The 27,402-nt window shown below is 35.5% G+C and overlaps 3 protein-coding genes across 8 annotated transcripts in view; 1 reads left to right on the top strand and 2 right to left on the bottom strand.

Annotated features, from left to right (window-relative positions):
* Window positions 1-1,069: 1,069 nt before the first annotated feature.
* Window positions 1,070-8,021, bottom strand: LOC139982623 (60 kDa lysophospholipase-like). Its single transcript, XM_071995598.1, has 7 exons — window positions 7,806-8,021; window positions 7,235-7,346; window positions 6,354-6,684; window positions 5,121-5,250; window positions 3,382-3,491; window positions 2,854-3,036; window positions 1,070-2,589 (listed from the first exon to the last, which is right to left on the bottom strand). The coding sequence occupies exons 1-7, from the start codon at window positions 7,870-7,872 to the stop codon at window positions 2,422-2,424; spliced, it is 1,101 nt and encodes a 366-aa protein (XP_071851699.1). The 5' UTR covers window positions 7,873-8,021; the 3' UTR covers window positions 1,070-2,421.
* A 171-nt stretch (window positions 8,022-8,192) lies between these two features.
* The window catches only part of LOC139982610 (uncharacterized), a 26,132-nt gene continuing 6,922 nt past the window's right edge, over window positions 8,193-27,402 (top strand). For 4 of the 6 annotated variants that reach the window (XM_071995564.1, XM_071995561.1, XM_071995565.1 and 1 more), the window contains exons 1-5: window positions 8,193-8,354; window positions 23,824-23,886; window positions 24,204-24,536; window positions 25,043-25,696; window positions 26,559-26,909. In XM_071995564.1, the coding sequence (XP_071851665.1) occupies window positions 23,826-23,886; window positions 24,204-24,536; window positions 25,043-25,696; window positions 26,559-26,909 (1,399 nt within the window). In that variant the 5' untranslated portion in view covers window positions 8,193-8,354; window positions 23,824-23,825. Of the gene's footprint in view, window positions 8,355-8,469; window positions 8,495-22,814; window positions 22,900-23,823; window positions 23,887-24,203; window positions 24,537-25,042; window positions 25,697-26,558; window positions 26,910-27,402 lie in introns of those variants that run through there. The other 2 variants (XM_071995562.1, XM_071995563.1) reach the window with 2 other exon arrangements.
* Window positions 8,846-22,738, bottom strand: LOC139982605 (uncharacterized). Its single transcript, XM_071995550.1, has 19 exons — window positions 22,259-22,738; window positions 20,025-20,333; window positions 19,248-19,568; window positions 18,715-19,038; window positions 18,423-18,536; window positions 18,164-18,188; window positions 17,923-18,008; window positions 17,416-17,440; window positions 16,794-16,849; window positions 16,549-16,579; window positions 16,361-16,434; window positions 16,050-16,217; window positions 15,785-15,895; window positions 15,252-15,424; window positions 14,824-14,943; window positions 14,018-14,126; window positions 12,128-12,230; window positions 10,246-10,330; window positions 8,846-10,125 (listed from the first exon to the last, which is right to left on the bottom strand). Exons 1-19 carry the CDS (start codon window positions 22,686-22,688, stop codon window positions 9,982-9,984), a joined length of 2,808 nt encoding a protein of 935 aa, XP_071851651.1. The 5' UTR covers window positions 22,689-22,738; the 3' UTR covers window positions 8,846-9,981.

The raw sequence follows: 27,402 nt of genomic DNA, 5'->3' as shown, positions 1-27,402 counted from the left end.
AACAGTGAAAAAACTTTCAGCCTCCACCGGGATCCGAACCACGGGCCTTCCGTGGTTCGGATCCCGGTGGAGGCTGAATATATATATATATATATATATATATATATATATATATATATATATATATATATATATATATATATATATATACATATATATATATATATATATATATATATACATATATATATATACATATATATATATATATACATATATATATATATATATATATATATATATATATATATATATATATGACGTATTGTCTATAACTTAGTCTAACCTATATATTCTATTTCGCGTGACTGTGAGGATCAGACTTTGTACAGTCATCATTCTTATATGGTTGAGTGAGATAACTAAATAAACCCCTTCGTGATAACGGTCGTTTCTTTTCATATAAAATCACATTTTATATGATGTGTATTTTGTAACTCTATACGTTATTTATGAACCAGGAATTTTCGAATTTGAGTAACCTGAGCACTTGTTAGGTGTGTTTTATTTGCACTGTAAACAGAATATAGATTTTCTTATCATTGAACTGTCGATAACCTTAGTATAAAATTGTTTGCCTTTACAAATACCATGACAGTAATTGTACCTTCTTGTGTTCAAAGTACATGTGGTGGGTGTCTAACTTATTCATATTACACGTACATATCTTGTATTCCAGTTATCCTATATGTTTAATATAGGTATAGTTACTTAGGTCATGGGAACAGTACAGGGGATTAATTTGTGTCATGCTTGGTATGATTTAAATTTCTCTTTACACCTAGGTGTCTCGTCTCGATCTATATAGTGCCAAGTCAATGGATAACAATAAAACACGCTCTACTCGAGTAGATAACTACATGTATACCAAAACACTTTACTAGGTTCAAAATGTGTCCAAAAAATTGGTATCGAGCGAGTTTGCTCTATCATTGAAATGATGTAGCGAATCAACTTTATGGCACTTTAGCGAATAAATTGTGGCAAATACACCGTTCTCAATTCGTTCCTCGTAGGCTACGACGCAATATGAAGGAAGCTACTTCAAATAATTTCAGACAAATTCATCTAAATATTATGCTGTTGCAATATTTAATATGACTACTTAGTTCTCGTATGTGATACATGCAGTCTTACATTAAGTTGAATTAATCACAATATCATTCAAACTCGATCCTACCTTAGCTTTATCACAGAGCGGGCCCCGTAACTCATTCACCTTATACACATTCTGTAACTATGAACATTTTTATATTTATGAAAATTGTTGTAAGTCAAACACTAAGGTCAAAGGTAATCAAGTTTGCACACGTAAGTTACAATTTCCCGAGTTACCCTACCATCTCTTTCTGAACATTGTTTTTCTTCAAATGTTACAAACTGAAAGTAACCGTTAATATTTTTAATATAATAACCATCAGAGATCATGAACAGAGATAAGAGGACATTACGAACTGTTCGATCATAATATCTTTATCATCCGTTGATGGGAATATCAAATACAAACTGCTATCTTGAAACCGTATAGTTTATAGTTAAGGATTAACACCGTTTTGATGTAAGGTTAAGGCAAAATTCCTCATTTTTTCACCTGAACCGTATTTAGATCGGGGTATGAAAGTATGATGTCTTCACATGTCTTCACTTAACTTGCATATGCATGTACCGAAGTAACCTGAACAGCTAATCATTTGAATACGTGACGTAATAGAGTGGATACAAGATACCATAAAACAACGTTGAAATTTAGTGGCTAAGCGATTGTAAATATGCCTACGAGAATCACGTTGAGTTCGGCAATTTAGTGAAAACTTAGCTATGACAGTGTCAAAGTGACTATAGTACGAAATGTAGACTACTTGTCAGAAAACACTAGCACAATGTGCTAAAGTTAAATGAGTTTGGTAGATGTCAGGTTAATAACAAACATACTGATATGTAGGTCAAACTTGCTCAATTTGGTGTCAACAGAAATGAAGTCCTTGTAACTACGCTCTCTAGAAGATAAATATTGACACATGTCATTTGTATGACTTTCAGACAATGAGCGATACAAGTTATGATACATATAAATGCTATTATAGAGGATATATATATATGTAATAGCTGTGAATAACTTCTTAGGGTAAAAGTAGTGTGTTAATCGGAGGTCACAACCTCTAAAAATAGTAAACATGGATTTGCAAAAGCATCGATGCAATAATGTATCTTAAAATGACAATAGTTATGTAGCTGATAGATTTTCTGTATTACTTGTAACGAGTATCAATAAAGAAAGCAGCTATAAACTTTTTTCATTTGTCTTTTCACATAAATGCCCAATTTAGGACCACGTCGATGTTATGCCTTAAACCAGATAATCTGGGAAGGCATGCAGCAGGAAGGAAAGTTTGAAAAGAGTTACAGATAATCGTTTGAACTTCAAAACGCATTTGGTTGTACAGTCAATTCTTCCCGCAAGTTTTCAGTAAACCAATTTCTTTTCTCTGCGATGGGTAAATCTTGTTTTCCAAGTAGGAAGCTCAATTTTGCGAATGCTGCTTCCTTTGTCATGTCGCCCCCTGACAAAACCCCTGCCCTAAGAAGCCACTGTGAAAGAAACGCACAATAAAAGTCTAAATAATCAGACAAATTTTAATCAGCAGCTAAGGTAGGAATAAATGTGCCACTTCAGATTGCTATCATCGGAAGAAAACGGGAAACAAATCAAATCATAAGAACAGAACAAGACTTTTGCAATACATATTGTACAGTTCAACCACTTATGGAGGTTTGTTGAGAATCCTACCGGCATTACAGCACAAGGTTAGCTGGAATATTCGCAAAGTTATGAATATTCAGTTTTTTACTTACCGAACCAGTCGCATACATGTCCCTTACAGCCCCTTTGATACATTGCGTGCAGTTCACAACTAAGATCCCCCTCTCGCAAGCGCTTTTTATTTCTTGTGTAATCTCTTGGTCATTTGTAGGACAATTACCGGTGCCGAAAGTCAGCAACACAAGTCCTTTCACGGATTGAAGTAAGTTACGAATCTGTATAGAAATGTAATATACATCATTCTACATTTCATCACTTAACCATAAAGAGGACTTTAAGTGACGCTTTTCTAATAATCAGATTCACTTGAAACTAAATTAGCCTTTACTTGATGAGTAAATATGACAGAAAATAATTTAGGATTGCACATATTTTGTATGAGTCATTCCCTCAAGGTTATCTGGCATTCTTTTTCAAATCTGAAGCGATCTGTTGGAATGGTATATTCTAAGTGGGTAGTTAATCTGTGGATAATGATCTCACTGTCATTTACGCTGACATCTAAATAAACTTGTATAAAGTACGTACCGTACACGGAGACGTACATTCTGAATACTTACAACAATGGAAGTCATTCCTGGATATACCATGAATACTGCGACATCTTTGCTAAGAGTCAAATGAAAATGGGTTGGGAGTAGCATTTTGTAGATTCTGTTGAGATTATTTTCTGATATAAGAAAAAGAAGGGAAACCATAGTTATATAAGCACATATTCGTTGAAGATATCGTCTCAAGTTTTTAGCCACCAAACATCTTAACTTTTTACTTATACTACGTACAATGCAGAAGTGAGTGCTGCTCAGTACCAGAATCAATGACCAAGCATTATTTCAGATACAAGTGGCTCTAGTTCGTGCGAATCTGACCAGAAACCGAAAGCCAAAGTCTAACTCCAGGTCACGACCCGTGGAACTTTCAACCATATGAATTGGAGTAATGGATTAGTAAATCCTCAAAATTATACATTTGTAGACTATTAAAATGTTTACTGTAACTGTAAGGACGAGGTAATATAACTCCCTTCTGTTGTCTGAATTAACGAAGGCAATACATGCCTTCGTGTTATTTAAATCAGTAACAAACAGTAGCTTAAGAAACCTTTCAGTTTCCGTTATAACATTAATGCAACAACCGACGGTGACCCCAATTCTCATAGAACTATCGGTAGAAACTGGTTACATTTTTAAATCGTCACTCAGTTATTGCTAAGCTATGTTAAGCAACTACCCAGTTATTACTGTCCTTACAATTTGCTTTCACCTTTGTCGTCTCTTTGCTCGTATACCCCTCTATCAAAAGTCGTATGCTTTCAGAATAAACAAATAACCTCCTATCACCATCCGATTGTCTCTGTTGCAATAACAAGCCGATACCAATAGCTGGTACAGCAACTACTGTTTATGTTCCACAACCGTGCATCAGTAATTACTACTTTGTGTTCGTTACACGGTAACATTGTTACAGATGGCACTGTAACAACTGCAAAGCTGTTAACTTGTTTCCATGTAAAACAAAGAACTGCGCGACTGGACAAGGAGCCCATGAAGATGATAATGCCTACGAGATGAAGGAGGTATGGTGCCAGTTGATTCCAGTTCACACCTCTCTTGAAATTACGTAAATTCGTCATGCCGAGAACGAAGAAAGGCCATTTCGGGTATATCCATATAGGCCTACTTATAGCATAAAACGACTAGATGCGACTTCATTATAGACTCACGTATTAATGAACTCGCAATAAATGATTGGTAAAGCAACTATTGTTCATGTCCCACAACCGTGCATCAGTAATTATTTCATTGTGTTGGCACCAGTAGTTACTCTACTAGCTAGGAGTATCGGGTACAATCACAGTTTTAGAGCTCTTATTGTAACAGCTATTACATATGTTTCCGTGATCTCCCCATAGTCCAGTAATAAACGAAGAAAGGTTTACAAACCTAACCAGCTTTCTAATGAAAACAGCACGAAAATGGGGTGCACAAACATGTTTTGTACTTATATGTCGGTAAAGACATTTCATCTACGATTTCAGTAAATGACTAGCAGTGATGCTTGAAGCTTTCATAAAGTTATAAAAGGTATTCCGGGTACGTATAAACTGTTCTTCTAAAGCTGCTCTACTGAATCCTCAAAACCTAAACAAAATTTACACGCTCTTACAATGTGTCGCAAAATACATTACAGAAACCCACATTATGGTAACATTAATATTACTTAATAGAATATCAAATGAGAGAAAAATTTATATATCCACAATTGGCAAAGAATAAACAAATTGCTATATGATGCCTACCGGTAATAATATTGTCCGTGAATGTTAAAAGAGGGGAGCAATTTGGCGAGTCAAAGAATGCTGCATTCGTAGTGGAAATGTTTGTCACCCTATTTCCTTGAAACAATTTGTTATCGAAGAAGAGAGTTACCTGAAAGTGAATCAAAGGATAGCTTAACATGTCTACATTAATTACTTACGTTGATAAATCAGGAATCATTGTTAAATTCATAGACGTTAGCTACATTAGAAAGATGAAGCAATTATAACGAATTCAGCCACGCCCTACCACAATGTTACTGGAATCTTACACTTAGTTTTTGCTATCATGTAGAAGTTTCATTTTCTCCAGAACGTCCATTTCACGCTCAATACTGTTTTTGTGTTTAGTTTGATACGTTAACATCACATGCTATATCATCACTGCATAACTGTCATATCAGTGTTCTAAGGACATTTCAGACTTGAATTGTCTAATAATTCATACACCAAACGGTCACTCTCTAGATAGTTACACCGGGAAGAAATTAGTAACTGACTACAAGTTTTGTAGCGGAGTGAAACAGTTCGTAGCGTTCGTCGAAACCATGAACTAACATGATTCATTCTGATGGGAAATGGTTTGCGTTATAGTTATGAAACGCTATCAGTTACTTACGTAAATAGTTTCCTATTGTAAGTTTTATCTAGCGAATGGGCTAAGGTAATATCAGACTCATGCTATTAGAGTAAAAGGGGTTTGGGAAAGGTATTTCCTCGGGTCAAGTATCCATGCTTCTTTCCATCTAACGTTGTAATGTACACGCCCAAGTACAATATATTTGATAATTTCGCAAAGCGACTGACTCGGCTGCTCCTCAAAGGTGTAACTATGCAACATGTACAAGTCGGCCCAATCAAATATAACACAAGCTTGGGGAACATGGATTTCGTTTGACCAGTGGACCATAGTAAAGTATAACCTGATTAAGATTCATCCTATCGGACCTCCTAAAGTCGCCGAACCATCAGTGCATCTTGCGTTAAATTGATCTTATTAGTGAATAAATCGTGTGCTATGCTGGTTGCCTAATTGCCTCTTATAGATTTTGGCGTGAGCGAGCATAGCCACAGGAAAACAGTGACACCTTAATGTAAGGAGACACCAGCCCCAATGGTATCGAATATCTTACTGACTAAAGAAAAGTGCGAATAAGCATTACTATATTTGGCGGTGAAAAGTTAGAAAGAATGTATCAGTTCTATAAAACAAACCGTGTGGGAGATATCACGTCTAGTTCCGGCAAGGTGTAGAGCAGTGACAATGTTTTCCAGCCAATTGCTGGACTGTATATCACTGGGAAAATTAGCTCCAGTTAAGATGACCGGTTTTGTTAAATTTTCTATGGTGAACGAAAGAGTTGCAGCCGTGAACGCCATAGTGTCGGTGCCATGTAGAATTACAAAACCATTGTACTCTTCGTAGCTTTCACGTAGAAGATTAGTGATTTTGATATAGTCATCAATTGAAAAATTGCTAGAATCTTTCACCGCGTCATACTCAATGACTTTGTATGAAATGCAAACGTCGTTGTTATTGTTATTCCTACAAAAGAAAGATTGGTAATATGTTGACAGCATATTGAACCCACATAGACAATTCTGCTACGCTTGTCTAGACTAAACCTACATACATGTTTCATGAGTTCTACCCTGGGATGTGATACCCTACTAAAAACTACCGGAATCCTCCCATCCAGAGGTAACTCAGTAATCGAGCTATAAATGAATATTTGAAAGTACAGCTACACTAACTTTTGTCCGTTGTTTAAAGCCCTCCAATTCATGATAGTAAAAAATAAATTAAACTTTTTTAAACGTCTAGTCTTTCTCACCAGCTGATTATATGCCCATACTTCAACGTCTGTACATTACAACCTGAATATGTCAATAATCACATCAAACGGATAAAATGCACTCATTCTTTCAAGACAAGATATATCAACTCTCCATATTTTTAGATTCAGATTAGGTTGCAGTGCAGATTGGTACTCAACCGTTTTTCACTGCATAAATGGAAGAATCGAGGGGCAAACTAATAAAGAGTACACAGCTTATCAAAAATATGGTAAGATGATATGGAAAAAAAAACTTACGGCAACACCAGTAACTCGGTATCTACTTTCATCCGGCCAGCAAGATTTTCGTCGTGTGTTCTATCATTTTCGCGCAGCATCCTCTCAATGACATTCTTTTGTACTCTATACACTAAATAAGAGCAAAATTATTACAGATAATGGAATATTTTCCTTTCTTCTTTTTGAAGAAAATAATACCTAACAAGCAAATGTTACATTAAAGTTAGAATAATGTACTTTTTACACGTGATTTTATTATGAATGGACAACCTTTATATATACCTAGTTAAGATATTATTGTGTATTAGTCTGGTTCAAATGTCAAGTTAAACAATCATCCAGCATGTTTCGCATTATCAAACTACAAGTCCCTGATCTTGACTATATCTCTGGTGCTATTCATCAACATATGTCGAGCATGATGTAAACTGCCATAAAAACGGAACTCATTGCCAATTCATTTGTCATTCAAAATTATGAAGAAAATGTACAGGAGTAATACGAATAATACGTTATAAGACGAACACTACTTATGCTTCAAACAAGTTTTTACGTGTAAATAAATCAGTTGTGGAATACTCAAACTTACCTCCATTTGAGTTTTTACTCATTGCCAAGCAGCCACCTGTATTCAAAAGCATAATTCTGGCTGACATCGTGCTCAGTTAAGCAAAGGCCTCGTGAACCCAAACAAAGATAATCTAAGCAGTGTTGTGTTTCTGTGCTCTCGGCATCCCTTTTTTTAACACTTCTGAACCCGAATTGGAACTCCCATACACTGTCACCCATAGCAAAATATGCTAAGGACTTTAACGTGACGACGCCAACAATATTTCGTCTCATATGTCAGCACAGGGTAACCTTTGGTTAATGATCATTGGACTCCTACATCAAGTACCTAACGATAACCAAATATGGCGATACGCCGAATATTTAAATGGCTTGATAACGAAAGATACGTTTGCAGATTTGAGATTTTGTTTATTCGGGATTGGGTATGGCAATACGGACTTTACTACCCTAGGTAATCCGTACACATAGGTCTATATATCCACTCTGTGCTAACGAGGACTTTCTGTCGCCATATTGTAGAGAAACGAAGATACGTGATCTCCGTACTAAAGCAGCAACATTACAGGTATGTTTAAAATATAATCTGCACTATATTTCTTAGCGATATCCCTTCTCTTCCGATTTCTTGGCGGTATCAGATTAAACTTGGCTGTGATCCCGGGTAAGACGATATACAATGAACTGTTGCTAAATAACTCTGTATAGGTAACTATGTATGGCATTTGCATTGTATTCCTTTGGTTCTTTCATTTAGATAATGATTTATCTACTCTTTCTGAATGATTCATTGATGTATAGTCAGTTCTGTGTTGTTAAATTGCTTACATCTAAGGTATAGCTAAACCGTTCAACTAAATTTCTTATCGATGTCCCAATTATGAACAATGAAACTTTCTTGTAAAGTTGACAACAGTTTACTAGATTTGATATTGGTGGTATTATAGTATCCTTGAGAAAACTCGATATTTGCTGTAGTTGAGGTAACCAAGAATGCCGCCTTTTTTGCGTTGTCCTATACAACAGGATTCATTGTAACACGCAGAAAAGCAATATTTTTGTTAGAAAGCAACAACCTTATATCGGCTTTATCCAAGCGCGGCTACCAATAGTGCGGACTCCAAGCAAGACCAACAATAGTGCGGACTAGTATGTATTGTATGAGAAACTCATGACGTACATAATAAATAATTACAGTTATGATTGTAGATTTCCAAATAAATGTGTATTCAAATTGAGAAGCTCTGTCCATATACTGTCAATTCGTTCGATTAATTGACCCAATAGTTCATTATCTACATAGCTTTTGGAATATTAAAGCAGTTATGTAATAAATTTCGATTACAAACATTCATACAATCTATACAACACTATATACAATGTCTATGATAATTTTTGTTTAACTTTTAAACAGTTAAAAATATCTTCACGAAAAAGTTGACGAATATTTAAATGACCAATTAAAAAGGAGTGCAGTTTCTCATTTATTTACTGTATATTTAGTTTGCCCCCAAAGTGGAAGTTAAACAGTGTGGACTCTTGAATGGGTCCACGATCGAATAATGTTAGAATAAATTCTAACTGGACTTTTTCATATCCGACTGGAATTGTCTGAATTGTGAAGGATATACATTGTGACTGTGCTCATTGACATCAGTAATAATTGAATCAATTTCTAGTAGAAAAGGAAAGGAAACAATTATTTACGTAAAATACTTGAATTTTGTCCACTACAAAGTAGCAGCAACTTTACAATGACCAAATGCATTAGACAAAGATGTTGTGATATGTTATAAACTGATTCATCTCATGTTTTGGTAAGAAAGATGTAGGGTTTGATCGCCTAACTGCATTAAACATATATATATTAGACATTATACCCCAGAATAAAACATAACATATATTGAACTGAGAAATAAATTAAGTGAGCTGATTACTTTCATACTCTAATTTCTATGTTGGCAAAAAGCTACGTGTTTCCAAGTTTCTTCCTTTACTGTTTATGATAGCTTAGGTAATGAGGTCTGTTTTTCACTGGTTTTGTACGTATACATTTGGTGATAAATGATGATATGCCAAACGTTACTTCTCCTCAACAAATTTACATCTAACGTTCTCGGTAATCAAACTTCTTATCAAGTTTGAGGTTCCTTTCACCAAATGCTCCAAATTATGATTCTATTTAACATTGATTTCTAGTCATCGCTTTGCAATGTGATTGAGTCACTGTTCGCGAAAGGAAGCACTTCTCTTAGCAAGTTTGCCCGCATAGGTGTATATTGTTCATCATGATCCGTTAAGGGGAAGCTGGAGATCTTTGCTTGAAGAGACTTCGCTGCCTGCGAAGAGGAAATTGTTAACGTTATGCTGTCTTTACTCGATAATAGGTGACATTATTAAAAATTATAATTGTGAAAGCTTGTCAGTGAGAGAACTAGGGAAGTATGGTAAATACATACCTCGGCACAAAATGTCTTTAGTGTAATAATTGTGGGTCGAAGGCTAGGACTGATTTGCCAACTTTCAACAAATCTATCATCAAAACTGTGAAATAAAAAAAAAGAGGAACGCTGAAACTACATAAGCCATGCTTGAAGCAAAGATTACATACACTGTGAACGATAAGCATCCTTTGGTTTAATGTTACCATATAGCACACGAACCAACTAGGTGGAAAATCAATAAATAAATCATATCCAATTGACCCACCTTTATATTTAAATTCGTACAGACTTTAACATATAGTAGGCCTATTCATTACTTGACAGTGCAGATGAAGCCACTGTAGATAGGTTGACATGTCTCTCCAATCAGATTTCGAGTGATGAAAGTATACCAGATGTGTGGAATAAAGGTATTATAGTCAAAGTCCCAAAGAAAGGAGACTTGAAGGATTGCAACAATTGGAGAGGAGTTACTCTGCTACCTGTCATTAGCAAAGTTTTTGGCAGAATACTGATTGGACTAATAAGAGATGGCATAGATAAACATCTCAGGAAAGAACAGGCCGGGTTCAGAAAAGGTAAAGAGACAACCGAACTACTCTTCATCTTAAGGAATATTGTGGAACTGTCATATGAGTGGAGATCATCTCTATACCTTCATTTTATTGACTTTGAAAAGGCATTCGACTCAGTACATAAACCAAGCCTATTGAAAATACTAAAGAATTACAGCATTCCAGAAAAATTAATTAAGATCTTAAGGGAAATGTACAATGCATTCAGCTGTGTAGTGTTAGCTGAAGGCGAGCTTACTGACTGGTTCCACATCACATCTGGTTCCACATCAAATCTGGTGATGTGTAATGTAAAGGATGTGTAATGTCAGGGTTTTTATTACTCATCTTTAATTGGGTGATGTGGCTCATCTCTAATTAAATGAATACTAAAGTTCTCTTTCCACCTTTCTTTCCTGGCACTAGCATCTTTAATGATCTCCCCTTGCTTATTTTGAATGACTGCAAATTCATTCTCTCTACTATTTTTCCATTTCCTGGTTATCATGTAAAGTTCTTTGAAGCTCCCATTTTCTGCTGCATGCTTAGCTTTGTCTGCTAGCTCATCTACCAATTCTCTTTTGTCCTTTCGTGCACTGCATTTAACTTTCTTGTCTTTTCACGATATTCTCCCTGGAACTTTCCTTTAACTCCCTCCGATCTTGTACTCTCTATTTCCCGTTTAATTTCTTTTCTCTCATCCATCTTCCTATACGTCTCTGCTTGGATCCATGGCCTATTTGTACACTTAGCAAATCCCAGTACCTCATCAGCACTTTCAACATATGCTCTCTCTAACTTACTGTAGTACTCTTCTACCCAATCTGTTTCCAATGCTTTAAACCTGTTGCTCACTGCCATATTGTATATGTTCTTCACCTGTTGATCCGTCATTCTTTCTATACAAATCTTTGGCTTTACTTTATTTCGATGAACAAAACAACTTACTTTCAATCTGATCTTTGCTCTCACAAATAGTTATCACTGTTCACATCTGCCCCTCTACACACCCTGGTATCCAATATGGAAGTTTTCATGCTCCTTTGTGCTAACAAATGATCTATCTGATTTCTTGTCCTTTTATCTGGTGACAGCCAGGTTAGCTTGTGTATGTTTTTGTGTTTGAAGTAGCTGCCAGTAATCACTAGCCCATGCATCTGACAGAAGTCACATAGCCTTTCACCATTGTCATCTCTCACACTTGTTCCTTCTTGTCCCATGATGTCTTCTTTACCTTCATCTTCGGTACCGACTTTTGCATTGAAGTCTCCCATTACAATTATCATATCATGCCTGTTTCAATATGAAGACCCTAAAAATAAAACATAAATATCTACACATACCAATCACTGCAACGGCTTTCTAGGCATTTATTGATTGCCTTTGAAACGATTTCGTTGATGTCTTCGAAGTTGTTTCCGACTTCATTACTGAATGGAGGTTTTCCTTTAAGGCAAAAGAAATGATTCCCCACAAGTGACAGACTGAACTGGAAATAGTGTTACATGTTCACATATTGCTAAACATAAAAGGGGAAGCGTATCACAAGAAATATATCACTTTCTAAAGCCAAAATCGACAATTGTACCTGAACAATATAAAAGAAATCAATATAATATTATAGAGTTGATAATCACCTATTTAGATAATAGTCTTCTATTCATTGCATGAGAGTTATTTTCTCTTCCACGAAAAGGTCATTCAGACATAAATGTGATAATTAGACTTTACATGGCAACAAAGTACAGTTTGAAATTTGACAATCAGTACAATGAACAATTATACAGTTATGATAGACGAGATCTTGAGTTTTTGGTCATCTTATAGCCTTCAAAAGAAATGAACTCGATGTTAGAGAAATATAGGATTTATAGAAGTTTGGAATTCAAGCGAGGGCACCTGTCACAAATACGTAAAGAGATACTATAAAGTATCATACTATAAGACCAAGTAGACATCTGCCCAATAGGTTAATCGTTGTCAGAAATAGTGCGAAAAAGATGGCAGTGAATATTTTGTAAAGCCTACAGTAACAACCATAAATTGTTAAGCTTATATTTTGAAGGGTATGTAATTGAATAACTAAATGTAATTGAATAACTAACTGTGTGAAAATCAGGAGGATGGAATGTGATTAAGGCGTTTTAGAAATTCTTTAATGAAATAAGAAAACTACAGAAAGAAAGCCGGCAAATGGTATAGTTAGTACTATGCTAGAATTACATCTCTATTTGCTAAAAAAAACAATTTACCTTCCAGGCTATATTTGTAAGTGCCTCGATACTTTAAAACTTCTATCAATGCTCGGGCGACCTCAGAAAGTGAAGATTTCACTATAAAATTCAATGTAACGATTGTGGTACGACACATATGAGAAACCGCGGTTCCGAGCAGGATTTACAGTTTGAAGCTGCATATTGAAGGGATCATTTGAACTGTTCGTTAATGTTTGACACTGTGTTGTAAAATGAAACCCATTTGATAAGACTTTCCCAATATCAAAAGGCGTCTTTGTTATAAACGTTAGGAATAAAAATTTATTTTCGACTTTATTCAATATGTATTCTTCAACTAAAATGATTTAAGATGACCTGTAGCAATCTTGGTGAATTAGGGCCAATTGATATTCATTACAAGTAGTACAAAAGAATTAAATCTCAACAACGCTTAGAAAAATCACAGTAGTAGATTATAGCTAACCCTATCAAAGACTTCTTCAACATCAAAGGTGTTTGTTCAACGAGGCCAAAAGTCAAAAAGATTAACGATATTGTAGTATCAGTAGGTGTAAGTCTCTGTACTTGAGCTGGCAATAAATCTTCATTTTACAGTGATATATGTTTACCGGCAATCCTTCTATAGCTTGTGAGAAAATATTCGGCAAACTATGTGGACTTTGGATTGTGTGTTTGTCAGTAATATTTACCCGCATTGAACTTCCAAATGTGTGACGCCATGTAACTACCCTATGCGTTCAGTATTAAAGGACTAGCTTCCTGTTTGTGATCAATGCTATTTCTTACACGCCACTAATATACTTTCCTTGAACATTACATCCCTTTACAAAGTGGCATATCCACGTAAACGACAACCTGACGAAACAAACTATATTTTTAGAAAGAAGGAACGGAAAACACATAACTGATCACAGCTATGGTCAGGTTAATACGGTGAACATGCAGTATAGTTTAACTATTTACTGCAATGCTAATTGTGTGCCAAAATATTTGTACCTGTAATAAGTTCCCATATTACGACTGCCATCGACCAAACGTCACTCGTTTGGTCGTATTCTTTGCGGAGATAGCTCTCTGGGGCTGAAACGTTCAAATTACAAGTAATCTGAAATGAAGAAACACAGTGCAGTTGTGAATTGTTTTAGGGTGGATGGTTTGGTAAGATACAAATTATACCACAGTAATAGTGTGATAACAGTCCAACCCAAATAGATGCCTTTGGTTCTACCTGAGCAGTTTCGTTTACATCGACTAGTGAGACTATGACTTTCATTTTTGTCTTCTTTTATTGGACCTTATTACTTATTAATTATATGTACTAATCCTCTTACAACTTTCTCTTTTGTGTTCACCCTGCTCATTAACCTGTCTGTATTCTGTGCGCGTTTTCGTCTCTTCTGTTACTGTAACTTGTCATTCAGTCTCTGAAGAAGATCCTGCTAGGATCGAAACGTCAGGCCCTCTTACTTTTACGCATAATTATCAGTATAATATTTCATGTCCTGCTTAACTTGGAAACACGAGTTTCTTGTGAAGCTGTCTAAGATATAATAATGTTTACAACGTTGTAGAAAGCTCCAGACAGACAATGTCTATACTTTCAAAAGTGTTGCGCTTCCAACCATATTCAGTACTTCCCAAAACGTTTTCTCTGAAGGCAGGTTTTCAGTCAGAGTTAAATACCAATCTTGAAAAAATTCGCGTGGAAAAATGTATCTAATATACCAATAAGGCTGGAACCATATATGTTGGAGTTTCAAAGTAATAAACAAATGTAATTTAAAAACATAGTTTTCACTGACGTTTAGTTTCTTAGCTTTCATGGTATTGAACGCATCTTTCGAAAGACAAAAGTCGTAAAGTTTGCAGTTTCCCCCATTAGTTAGCAACACTTTATGCGTCGAAAGTCCTGGATGAAGAAACTAGAGGGAATGTGAAAAAGAAAATTAGTAACAACATTTCTACAATATGATGACTGATATGGAATAAGTTCGAATACCATTTGACACTCATTAATAAACGTACTAAGATGGTACTACCATAGTATTATCTGAATTAAAATTTGTCTATATTTTTCTTGTTAGTCATTTAAATTGTTTGTTGGTTCGTTTGTTAGAATTCACAAGATTGCAAGGTTTCATTAACATTGAACATCAAGCCACTTAAAACTGAATTTGAGGTTTAACATATATATGTATCAAATATGTTTGCATTAAAAACGTATCCATACCCCATAAGAGTGAAGAATTTGTAGTCCTTCTAAAATAAAACGCGCAAAAGTCAACCGCTGTTGCAAATGCAATTCATATTTCGTCGTTAGCGAATAATCTTGTTGCTCAACATCACTCAGAAATACAGAAAGGGGTTCGCATGAGAGATGTTCTTGAATCAGGAAGAGCTTTTCTGTAATGATAAGTGTATGAATGAATTAATAAACAAATATCAGCAGGTAAATAGGTATAGTGTTGCATCGACGCGCCTTTTTCTTTTCTTTTTTAAAGCAGAAACTTGATTTAAAAAAGATTAAGCCTTAGTTATGTTGCAAGCAACCTCACAGCAATCCACATATTTGTAGCCGCCCAATGAATGGTCAGACATTAACGTAAATCCACCTCAAAATTCATCATGGTATCACAATGTAAGCCATGGTATTGTACCATACATGTTTTGACAGAGCCTACACATTCAGTTAACACAGGTACAAATAACTTCTATTTTCCAGCGCTACTAACTTTAGGCTACAACACGTTTAAAGATATTTACCTTCGTCAATACAAATTCCTTCGACCTTGACCAGATGCATGTTATGCGGAAGTTCAAGAACCCGTTTTACGAAAAGATCCCAATGGATATCTGCTCGTTGCGTTGCACTTTCTAATAGAAGAAGTATTAAATGATTAGCAAGATATATCACGATTCATATTTATCACGATAGCCTTGTTTACTTAAGTCATGAAATCAATAAATAAACGACAAAGTTTCATGAAATCAATAAATATGCGACAAAGTTTAAATACGTTTAACGTACCATTGACGGCTGTGATGACGACACACTTTTTATCTGTTTTCAAGACGGAAATTGTACCCATCCATCTATCGTATATGAGTCCTTTGGTTAAGTTAATGATGAGACACATGTCTTTTGCTTGAAAGACTCTATTATTTGTGGCCATCGTTTTGATCGTGAAATAGTACCCTGTTGAACAAGAAATAAATGAAGCATATTATAATGACGTTTACTTTAATGTAATAGAAGAAAAGGTAAATGTTGGGTTGTTATCTGCTCGTCACTACTTAGCACACGAGTTCAACACTAAACTTAATCAAATACAGGCTTACTGTGTTCTTCGCACGGTAATGTTTGATAACTTGAAGATTCGGAATTCACAACTGCTGCATTCGGCAATTCGGATCTAAAGATGAAAAAGAAAACAATTATTACCATGACTCTCACCAATAATTTGTGTTGTAGTGGTAGGAAAATGTTATTCACACTACATAATTTCGTAATAGGTTGTGCAACTTACACTGGAGGTTGGGGTAGTCTCCTATCAAACCCTAAAGACAAAGAAAAAAGAACACATTTCAAAGTGAATGTTTTCTAGAAAGAAATGTAGCAAAGGTTTCTTAAATAGATTTTTTGAAGACGTATTACTAACGAGGGAATTTAAGTTTAATTATGGTCTTCCAAATGGTGTTTTCTGTTTAACTATGATACAATGGATTGTTTTCAAACGTTACAGTCGAGTTGCGGGCAGATTTAAACACTAACCCAAGTGTCTTCTCTCGTCGACATCTGTAGTTTGGAGTGAAGTGGTTTTCTCCTCACTAAAATAAGAATACACGATAGTATGTTTAAGCATGTAGTGAAAGTATTTACTTACATAATGCAAACAACTGAAATCACAGCACGTGACCATGATATCTTCACATCACAAACACGATAGTTATTTTCTCTTTGTACATTGTATATGAATGTACTTGAAGTATTGCCATGTCGATGCCGTTCATTGAATTACTTGTTTCTATTACTTTTATTAACCTGTATACTGCACAATTAGCATACGATGCGACCATGTTTATTGAGCATGCGAAACACGAGCCTGCAACATAAGTGATACTCAAGGATAATAATGGCTAATATGAAAGTTTAAAGCAATATCAACCAGGAAGTTGGATGTTTTCCAAATGATAAGAAGAAAAATGGTAAGAGTTCACGTTACGAAAAGTATATGTGAGGTTTCTGTATTTTAATTCACTTTACGGAAGTGTTTCGACAAAGGTTTTCAGCTCTACATACAATATCTATAACCAGACATCCATGCAAAGTGAATTGCTAATGAATCCCAATTTCTAATACGTAAAGTCCTTTGTTGTTGCTTGTTTCTACTTACGAGACACACATCGATGTTGTAGGCACTGCAATGACAAAACGGAACCGATATATATTTTGTTGCATTTGTATCATAAAGGTGCAAATTGCACTAGTCTTTACATTGAATTTCATGCAGGTAATGTCTTGGTAACGCTCAAAGACAAATTTACCATTTATATGGTCATATGAATGTACCGTATCTGTTTAACAAGTCTTAAGGCGTTCCCTTTGGACCTCCAATAATATTTCGAAACATTAACATAGGCTCGTCTTTCACTGTTTCAACACGTGAACAACTTGAATGCCTATAGCAATCATTAACATTAATATAAACTGCTAGTTGATCAATTTCAGTTATGACCATTGACGTACGTTTTATGTCGTAAAATCCATCCCGTTTGCCTAAATTAGAAACAAAGTCACGTTTAATCAGTAGATATATAACCTTCCATGAGAACCTCATTGTCAAATACAAGCATTTTACAAGATAAGGTGCAGTTAAACTACGAGAATTATACAAAGTAACCTCTCTTTCTAAAAGAAGATAACTGCCGAGACGGAGAGTCGTCTTTGCCCTGTGGCTTCAAAGGGATGTCGATGTAATGGCGTTTCCTGGCGGAAAAAGTAGAGCTTCCATTAAATTACGATGTAAACAAAGCGTTTTGCATTTTGCATTTCTCCACACATTTCTTACATTGTTACTTTTATTGACTTTTTTTACGTAAATTATATTTTGATATCTGCGATGTTCTTTAGATATAACTTACTTTGTAGGTCTCCACTTGAGTTTACCTGTGGCAAGACAGATTAAACACCCAAACTGTAAATCATGTGACATTAATGATATGCATATCATCATTGGCATTTCCAAATTATAAAACATTGACAGTCCATCACAATATTCTATCCCATAAAATCGAAGAGTTTCTACCACGACAATAATCAACTTGTGTCATGGGTCACCATTATTCTTAACCAAAAATGTTGGTTCTTATTACAACGAATTGGAATACATAATATTCTTACCGTTTCTGAAAATGATAACCAGAATCCCACAGAGTAAAATGACAGCCAGTGCCGTAACTGCTATACCAATTGCAATGCTTCTTTGGTCTCTATAATCATTGAGAACTTCCAACCCTGTTGAATACAACATTTTGTCTAATATAAGAACATGTCAATGTGTTATATCAGTCTTTCACGGTCATATAAATCTGTATCAGTTCATATCTAGCTTAAACAACGTCTCCCAATTAAATTAAGAACTGCTTACAATTGAAGAAACACAAAAAAAGCAGAAAAAGACCAAATTGAATACCTGTCAATGTGTAGTACATAACAAGATGTTTTCTCATCGCTGGCACACCGCTTACAATACAAGATATTGTTCCGTTGTCCTCGCGTGGTTGTACTGTGAGTGCAGATTCGGTGGTGTAAGTTGTGACATCTTCCGGTCCTTGAGAGCTGCTAGTATGCTGCCAACTCGACAATATTTCTCTATCATTATGTCTCCAACTAATTTGTGCAGCAGGCCGAGCTCCCGTTGCATTACATGTAGCATTTATGTCCTCCATGTGTGTGAGATGAAGTACCTTCGTCGAATAAGATTTACCGTTGATAATTAAATTTATCCGCGGCAATACTATATATATGGATGGAAAATGGAAAACAAATCATGTTTTATAAGAAGCCAATATCATGGTACATTGCTAAAATGCTTCGGAAGGAAAGAACTAACGAAAAATAGTTTTGCTTCAGGTTTTATGTTTATCCTTTCCTGAAAAAATGGTAGTTATCACTTAGTATAATTAAATCATATTTGTACAAAATAAAAAAAAACAAATGTTGTACCATAAACGCTGTAAGCGCTCTTCAAAATCGTCTTTACGTTCACATTGTAAAGTGATACGATGCAGGTAATTGTCCCATTTTCTCCGATCGGTAAGAAAGTTAAACTCGAAGCTGTGTCATTGCTCGAGATGTAGCATCCGACATCCTGCAACACTGTGTCAGAAATTTGCTTAACGTGGATACCATTGATAAGCCAAGTGAACATTGCTGTCGGACGAGATCCATAAGCTGTACATGTTGCATTTGCAAGGGCGTGTCGTTCGACTTGTGTCACAACCATGTTCCCGTTGTCATTAATTGAAAGGCCAACCTTCGGAATAGCTGTTAAAAGGAATAATTTCCAATTAAATTAGTTGCAGTGATTCATATTGTTAAAGGTTTCATCAATTCATGTTCTTTGGGAGACAGTAAGAATGTTATCCTTTTCGTTTTTACTAAGAGATATACCCATTATAATTCTTAGGCAATTAACACTAGCGCTTACGTTTTGCCTATTGAAATAATGTGTCTATTTGATCAGCTTCAGTGAAAGTTTTTGTTCATGAAGGCTTATCATAAATACATGAATTGCAGTTGCGTTGGACGTTCTGCTCTGTGATCTAACAGTATTTACCTCTTGTTGAGTATATGAATCGTAACGGATTGAAATTAGCCACTTCACATTAGGTTCTCTCAAAACCTCGAATCACTACTAACTATATCCCAGTAAGATCATTTGTAACAGGTGTTTTATCTTTATACGATACAGAATTAAAACGAAACCTTGTAAATTCTTACCGTATTTAATGTAGTCTAAAGATGCTTGTTGACCTTTGGTTTTACATGATATCATGCCAGATTCCTTGCTTAGAGCAGTCGTAAACGATAATACAGAGCTATAGGTACTAGTGACATTATCCAAGAGGACATAACTACTTGTAGGACACGAGGAACATATCTCCCCATCGACCGCAAATGTCAGGTTTGCTGCAGGTCTAGCATTGAGAGCTTTACAATCTCCCGAAACTTTGTCGTTTTCCGTGATGAGAAACATGTTGTCTCTTGTGATAGTCAAGTTAGATAACGAGATGAAAACATCTGGAAGGGCTGCAAAAAGGGCGAAAGACTTATATTCTAACCGTGCTCTAGTTATAGTTAATATATCGATGGGTAGATCATTACTATACTGCCGTTACTTACGTAAAATGATAACATGCGAAACACTTTAACACACTTAGGTCGTTCATTGTCAACCGTGACTATGCACATCGACCTATATCAAGGCTGGCAGAGCCGGATTTGACATATCGACGTGAGAGCCTTGTTAATCATTCAGTTAATATGAAATAAAGTTATGAAGTCATTTACCTTACAATGTTTACTACAGTGGATTGAGAATTAGTTAAAGGACGGACACTCAGAAACACAAATATACAAAAACGGAACCAATATGCAATTACAGGACAACTAATCATTCTTATAAAATAAGTCTCTACTCCGATACTCTCGGCTTTCTTTCGAAGAGAGAAAATTGAATCACTGCGCCACTTGGTCTAACCAGGACATCATGATGCATTACCACATATGCTCGGGTACCGCAAGGGAGCAGTAACTAACTGTTAAAGGATTAATACCGCATTCCAGTTTTAGACGCCCCATTCTTCCCTTTTCAGTTTAACGGGATAATGACAACGTCATCTGAATGAACACCTGTTGAAGCACGATTAACTAAGCTGATTGGAACTTGACTTACTGCAGTTATCACCTTTCCATTCGATGGTCACGATCGAACGACACCAATGGTGGTGATTTATGATAATATCTGCCAAACCACTAACCACAACAACATACCTACACAACACACCGTGGTTTATGGACCTTGTTATGCAATAATTGTTTACGCCAGGGGTTCCCTAACTGGCGTGCATGAACCGCAGGGGTGCGTGAGTCCATCCCAGGGGGTTCGTGAGACGTTTCTTAAAGTCAAAACTATATTACTTTTTGTTGAACTAAATACTGATATATCATATACTTTAGCAATGTACAAAAGTCGTACCTTTTTACATTACATTATCGACAAACTCTTCGCGTTCCATTCGCATATGTTGCCATAGTAATACCGTACCGTGCATTTTTCATTACATTATGACACTATGAACTTGATCTTTTACGGAGCACTGTTGTGCGTATTATAGTATAATGATGACTAAGATCGTGTCTCGAAAAGTTGGGGGTTCGAAGACAACTCTGACATCTACAAGAGTTCGTGTGGGGGGGGGGGGATAAATTAAGGGAAGCCCTTGCTTACGTCATTGCTACACAACTTATTCACATTCAATGCCATTATAGGAGTTCCGTCACTCGAGTCCAAAATATTCCCAAATATGTGCAATTCTTCTATTTAACCAACAATGAAGTCGGATGGTTAACGGACGATATGAGTCACTGTCATCTCTTGGAAGCACCAACTATTAATATCATAATACTATATATATATTTATACAAATATACGTATTAAAAAAAATAATCAAACTTAATATTAGTCGTGATTAATTAGATGATGTAATCAAGATTGAAATAGCCTTCCGAATGCAAAATTGAAATTTAAAGTGTACTTTAGCGTACTTCCATTCAAGATTTCTTTGTCAACATTCGAAAAAAAAAATTTGAAAGGCACACAAACTTTCTTTGTGTTTTACAACCATAGAATCACCATGCCAATCATCATATGCCAAACTTTGATGTGTGATTTGAGCGAAGGCTTTTTCTCTATGGAATTAAACAAACAACAAGCGGCATACCAAGATAAGCGTTCATATCTTATACCTCCCAACTAACATTTCCTTTTTCACGTTCCATCCCATCATTCGATCCGGCTTTCCGTAAGCTATTTCTTATGAGTGGCCGTTGTCAGTCCCACTTGTTTTATATACCATCAGTTGATGTGAAACGCTTTAATTGTTTTTCGAACTTAACGGATATTGCATTTATTTTATCGACGGAATAAACTTACCGTACAATTACGAGCTTACCTTCAATTTTTAAAATATGTTTTACTCCCGTTGAGATGTTGCAAAGACACTCGTAAATTCCTTCCTGGTCAAAAGATATTATACTGATGGACAGAGAGTAATTTCGGAAAAGAGTGATGTAATCTTTAAACCGGACACTAGTTGCAATTCGTGCAGCGGCAATTCGTGCAGCAAAGATCAAATCGCCGTTGAACTTCCATTTGCTTTGTAACCCAACATCACAAGGACATTCCAATACGATCGACTCTGTTAAACGTACTGTGTGTTTAAAGGGAACATTTGAAGAATATGACAGAACAGTAAACAAAATGACAAACATGAAACTAATAATTGCAATGGAACGAGAAACGAGTACATATTCCATTTTCAAACACGAAGTAAATAAATTGTTAATAAACAAACTTTTTCCCTCGGAAGCACAGGAGTGCATATATGATAATTAGGTAAACGAGTGAAATGCGAGTAAACTGTATAGAGCAATTTCACCGCTTCAAATGACAGAGTTCCTTTCTTAATATAAATATGACACTTAACAATTTCATACTTTCATTTTCAGATATAAAAAACTATATGCGTTACTGGGTTGATTGACTTCTATGAAACTTTGAAAGCTGATTTACAGCATCTGACTAAGAATTTTAGTGAGTCTATTGAAAATTCAGTTAATTTTGCTTTCGTTGTACAGTGTGCGGCAGTACTGGTATTCCCATCAATTATGACTGCATTAAGTGTCTATTCACAGAGACAAACAGAAGTTACGACTTCAACCGATTGTTGCATTATGTTCGTTAACAATGGTTTAAACACACAATGCCGCAACGAAGGATATTATATACAATTTAACATAATTTCATTAACGCGAACTGATATAGTTATTGCGTGTACTTCCTTGTACCCTTTGTTTATAAAGCGCTTATTCTCTTACTGCTTCAATGTCCTCGAATCCCTCGATGCCAATAAGTTCTTCGTGCGTCGGTATTCCAAATGCGTCATGTTACTGATGCGTATGTTTGCCCTGATGCGACTAAGTCTCTGATGTGTCTCTGTGCCTTACCCGGTTTGCATTTTGTTGGTATACGTTGTAAGATGCTATTAGCACATATATGTTCTTTTAAAGGTTGGCGGTAATAAGATTTTTAGGTGTAAAGTTCTTTGTTAGAACCACTACTAAGCAATTGAACTTTCCTTAATTCACATATGCGTTAAAGTTTGCTGTATAAGACCTGTAAATGGGTATTTTATGATAGTGCTAAGCAAAATGATGTCTCTTGCTTTGAGTGTTCCAATTGCACATGATTTTGGCTGTAGAGATTAAATCATGTATTCAAAAAACCGTTACAATGTGATATTTTAACACGGCAACTACGTTGTCTATCAGTAGTTGCATCATATGATTTACCACAAAACTACTACATATACCGTTGGCATGAGCAAACAACTTACATTGGTCTGTGATTTCATATGAATTACTGTATAACACAAAAGCATATGTTTTATATCCCGACCTGTTTGTCAACAAGGCAATAAGATATGACTATACCCATATTTTTTTGTTTACTTTGCAGCAATGGACAATAGCGTAAGCATCGTCTTGCTTGTTTTGCTGTTGGTCCATTCCAGCAAACCTGGTAAGTGCAAACATATGCTTAACAATGTCAATTCGTTCGTAGTGAATTTCTAAGTAGTGTTTACACATTAGTTGACTACCATTTGTAACCAAAGTTTGAGACAGTATAGGAATGATAGACTAATCATACAGGTCTGTGAGAAACAATTCTATAGATCGATATGCCACATTCGGAAGTTATGTAAATGATACCTATGAAATGTATAATACTAGGTGAAAGTCCATGCTAGGACATATTTGTGTCAGTGAAGTATCTTTAGGATTTGATAGCTTCATACTGAACATTTTCAGTAACCTTTTCCTCTCTCTTCAAAACAGCGATATTCGAGAGAGTCGATGGTTATTCATGCAAATCTCCACAACTATTGGAACTTGGAAAGATTGGTTCTGTCCAATGCTTATTTACCAACAACTTCAACGAGGTACACTGGTTTAATTCTACAAATGTTGTTGACGATAAACCAATAATAAGTCTTCAGGGATCAAGAAAAGATGGATCTGGTTACCTAACAAGGGAATATGACATTCGGAAAGACGGTTCTCTTATCATACATAATGTTAGCCTACAACATGAGTTGACCTTTGCTGTTGTCGTATTGACCCCACCAGACGATACCCTAATTGCAATAGAAGTTCAAGTACAAGTCATCGGTATGTGAGAAGGCTTAATTGAGTTCATATAAAGTTTATAACATGTATGTATGGGTGTATGTATGTATGTATGTATGTATGCATGTGTGCATGTATTTGTGTCTATATTTCAAATATATACATTCGTTTGCCTTGGTCGTTTCTGCCATTTCATTGAACTTAAGGCTATGGACGCTAATTGTATGTTCCGAGGTTTGAAACCAGTACGGTTGGTCATCTGTAGGCTCCTGTCACCTGTATGGAACATGCTAGTTCTGCTTGACACATAATATAGTATACCTATATATTTATATATATATATATATTATATATATATATATATATATATATATATATATATATATTTATATATATATATATTATATATATTTATATGAGTGTGTGTAGTGTGTGTGTGCAATATTATTTGCTGTGCAATAACAAGATGCTGCAAAGGCCACACAAAGAAATGATATTAAATGTGGTTAATTTCTACCTCTTTTCATTACAATGATCCACTTCTATAGTTAAACCGGCCGTTCTCTTTCCTGTGATAAGCACGTGTTCTCGTGGAGAACGAATATGTTTCGCCAAGCTTCATCTTATTAACTCGTTTACATGTTCGATGGGCAATTCTCGGCCGCCGGTATCTGTCACGTTAAAAGTACGAACATTATATGGAGACCGGTCAATAACAGGGCCTTACGAAAACAAGACCATGATAGCTTTTTCCCCGCAAAACATTGATACAGATGATATTTGGATGTCATCCTCCTTGGTATTACTCGTTTGTCAAGTTGAAAGTAATCCGTTTATTAATATGTTAAAACATCAAACTTCTTTGATACTTCTTCAAAATAACGCTGTATACCTAAAAGACTCTCCCATAGTTACTGTAGTTTTCAATAAAGATGGTCAATTGTTATTAGAGTGTGATTACTATGAAGGTGGTGTGATTGTTTGGGAACGTAGTTCTAGTGCTGAGGGGAGCTACAAGATAAGTTTATATGGAAGCACAGGAGTAGAGGAGTTTCGGATAGTCCTTGCAAATGATGGCATCTCCGAAAGTAATGGATCTCTCGTTGTGTCGTCTGCCAATTTCCAGCACGAAGGTTTCTACCGCTGTATATCCAGTAACGTCATATTCGAGACGAGTAGACTATACGACGCTATTTGTATTGGTAAGTACGTGACTGCGCACGTTAGGAAAGTGATACCTCTAATACAGATAGTCAGTATAAAAGAGTAAAAAACAATAAGGCTAGAAGGGGATTCAAAGTGACCTGGGGATTACAGGCCCTGTTGGTACCTCACTTGGTTCAGTTGGTAGCTCCATTGGTAGAGCGATAGGCACGTAGGCTTGTCTCCAGAGGTCACTTTGATGAAATGTGGTTAATGAAAATACTTTCAAATATCCACAGTGTACCTTTTCAGCCAACAACAAAAAATAAAAGCTACACAGTTTTGAACTTCAGAATTTAAATCTGCAATAAAAATGCAAGAAACATTCATGCGCTGATCTTTGAAATTAAAGGTAACATAATTATATTACTTGGTATTTAAAACAGCTGATTATGTGTGTTAACTAATTTCATATGTACAAATATATATATATATATGTATATGTATATATATATATAATATATATATATATATATATACGTATATATATGTTAAATAAGTTCATATGTACATATATTTATTTATATATATATATATATATACACATACATATATTATATATATATATATATTATATATATATATATATATAAAGTGTTCTCTTCTCAATCTCTAATTGCGTAGCGTTGAACTTTTAGCACTGATCCGTACAAATCTTTGACAGGCGTAATTTGAAACTATACTAAATTCATAATCCACAAACATAACTAAGATATAGGTGATAAATATTCTCTAGGCTCATTTCACACATATTGAGCCTAGAGAATATTTATCACCTAAATAACCTTTCAATTCACCACAAAACAAATGCAAGGAAACGAACTGTAACGGAATATTTGTTACTTTTCATCTCTGTCCCAGTTTCGCCATCACCACCTTATCCCGTTATTGAAGGTTGCAATGGTATACACACAGGTTGTGTGCTCTACTTCGATGATAACCATGGAATCGTGGAGTGTTCAATCCACAGAATCTATCCTAAAGTTGACCTGGCCATAAGTCTCACTTCGGAAGACAATTCTGATCTTATAACATTTTATGACAAAGAAGGAAAGATTACGGAACATGAAGAAACGTTCACTGTTACGTTGAAGTACACGGTTAGCGTTGAGACCACCTCTACTGATCAGCTCACACTACAATGTACGATTCTAGATCCGCCTTATGAGCAACTGGATCTTACAACATCATTTGAAATCCATTTATCTCGAGGTAAGCGAAATTTAATTAGTTTTTTAAACTGGAAAATATTATATTGTTAGTACACGTTAAAGTTTTCGGCATTTGAAACAGCTGGGCTACAACCAAGACGGTATGACATTTATTAGCGCAAGACGGCATTTCCTTAACTTAGAGGATAGAAACAGGGCACTGCGTATGGTATAAACGAGACTATCTATTCATTATTGGTATCAACTAGCTCGAATTTTTTGGTACTGTTGTGGACCATCATTTCATCAGAGCTTCCTTCCCAAATGCTTAAAGGTCAAGTGACACGTAACAGATTCCATTCAAACTTCCACAGATTAAGAAGCTATATATGAAAACCATATACTCCAAATATGGAGTTCCACGATTGTTTTTTTGCTGTTTTAATTAAGATTTAAATTAAACGACCAAGCTCATCCCGTAAGATGATAGACGTCATGGGGGAACTACCACGGTAACCAAAACGACATAGGCAAAATGTGCTAACCAAGATCAA

Source organism: Apostichopus japonicus, chromosome 16 (genome assembly GCF_037975245.1).
Source record: "Apostichopus japonicus isolate 1M-3 chromosome 16, ASM3797524v1, whole genome shotgun sequence".
NCBI lineage: Eukaryota > Metazoa > Echinodermata > Holothuroidea > Aspidochirotida > Stichopodidae > Apostichopus > Apostichopus japonicus.
This window is presented reverse-complemented; position numbering and strand designations above follow the sequence as displayed.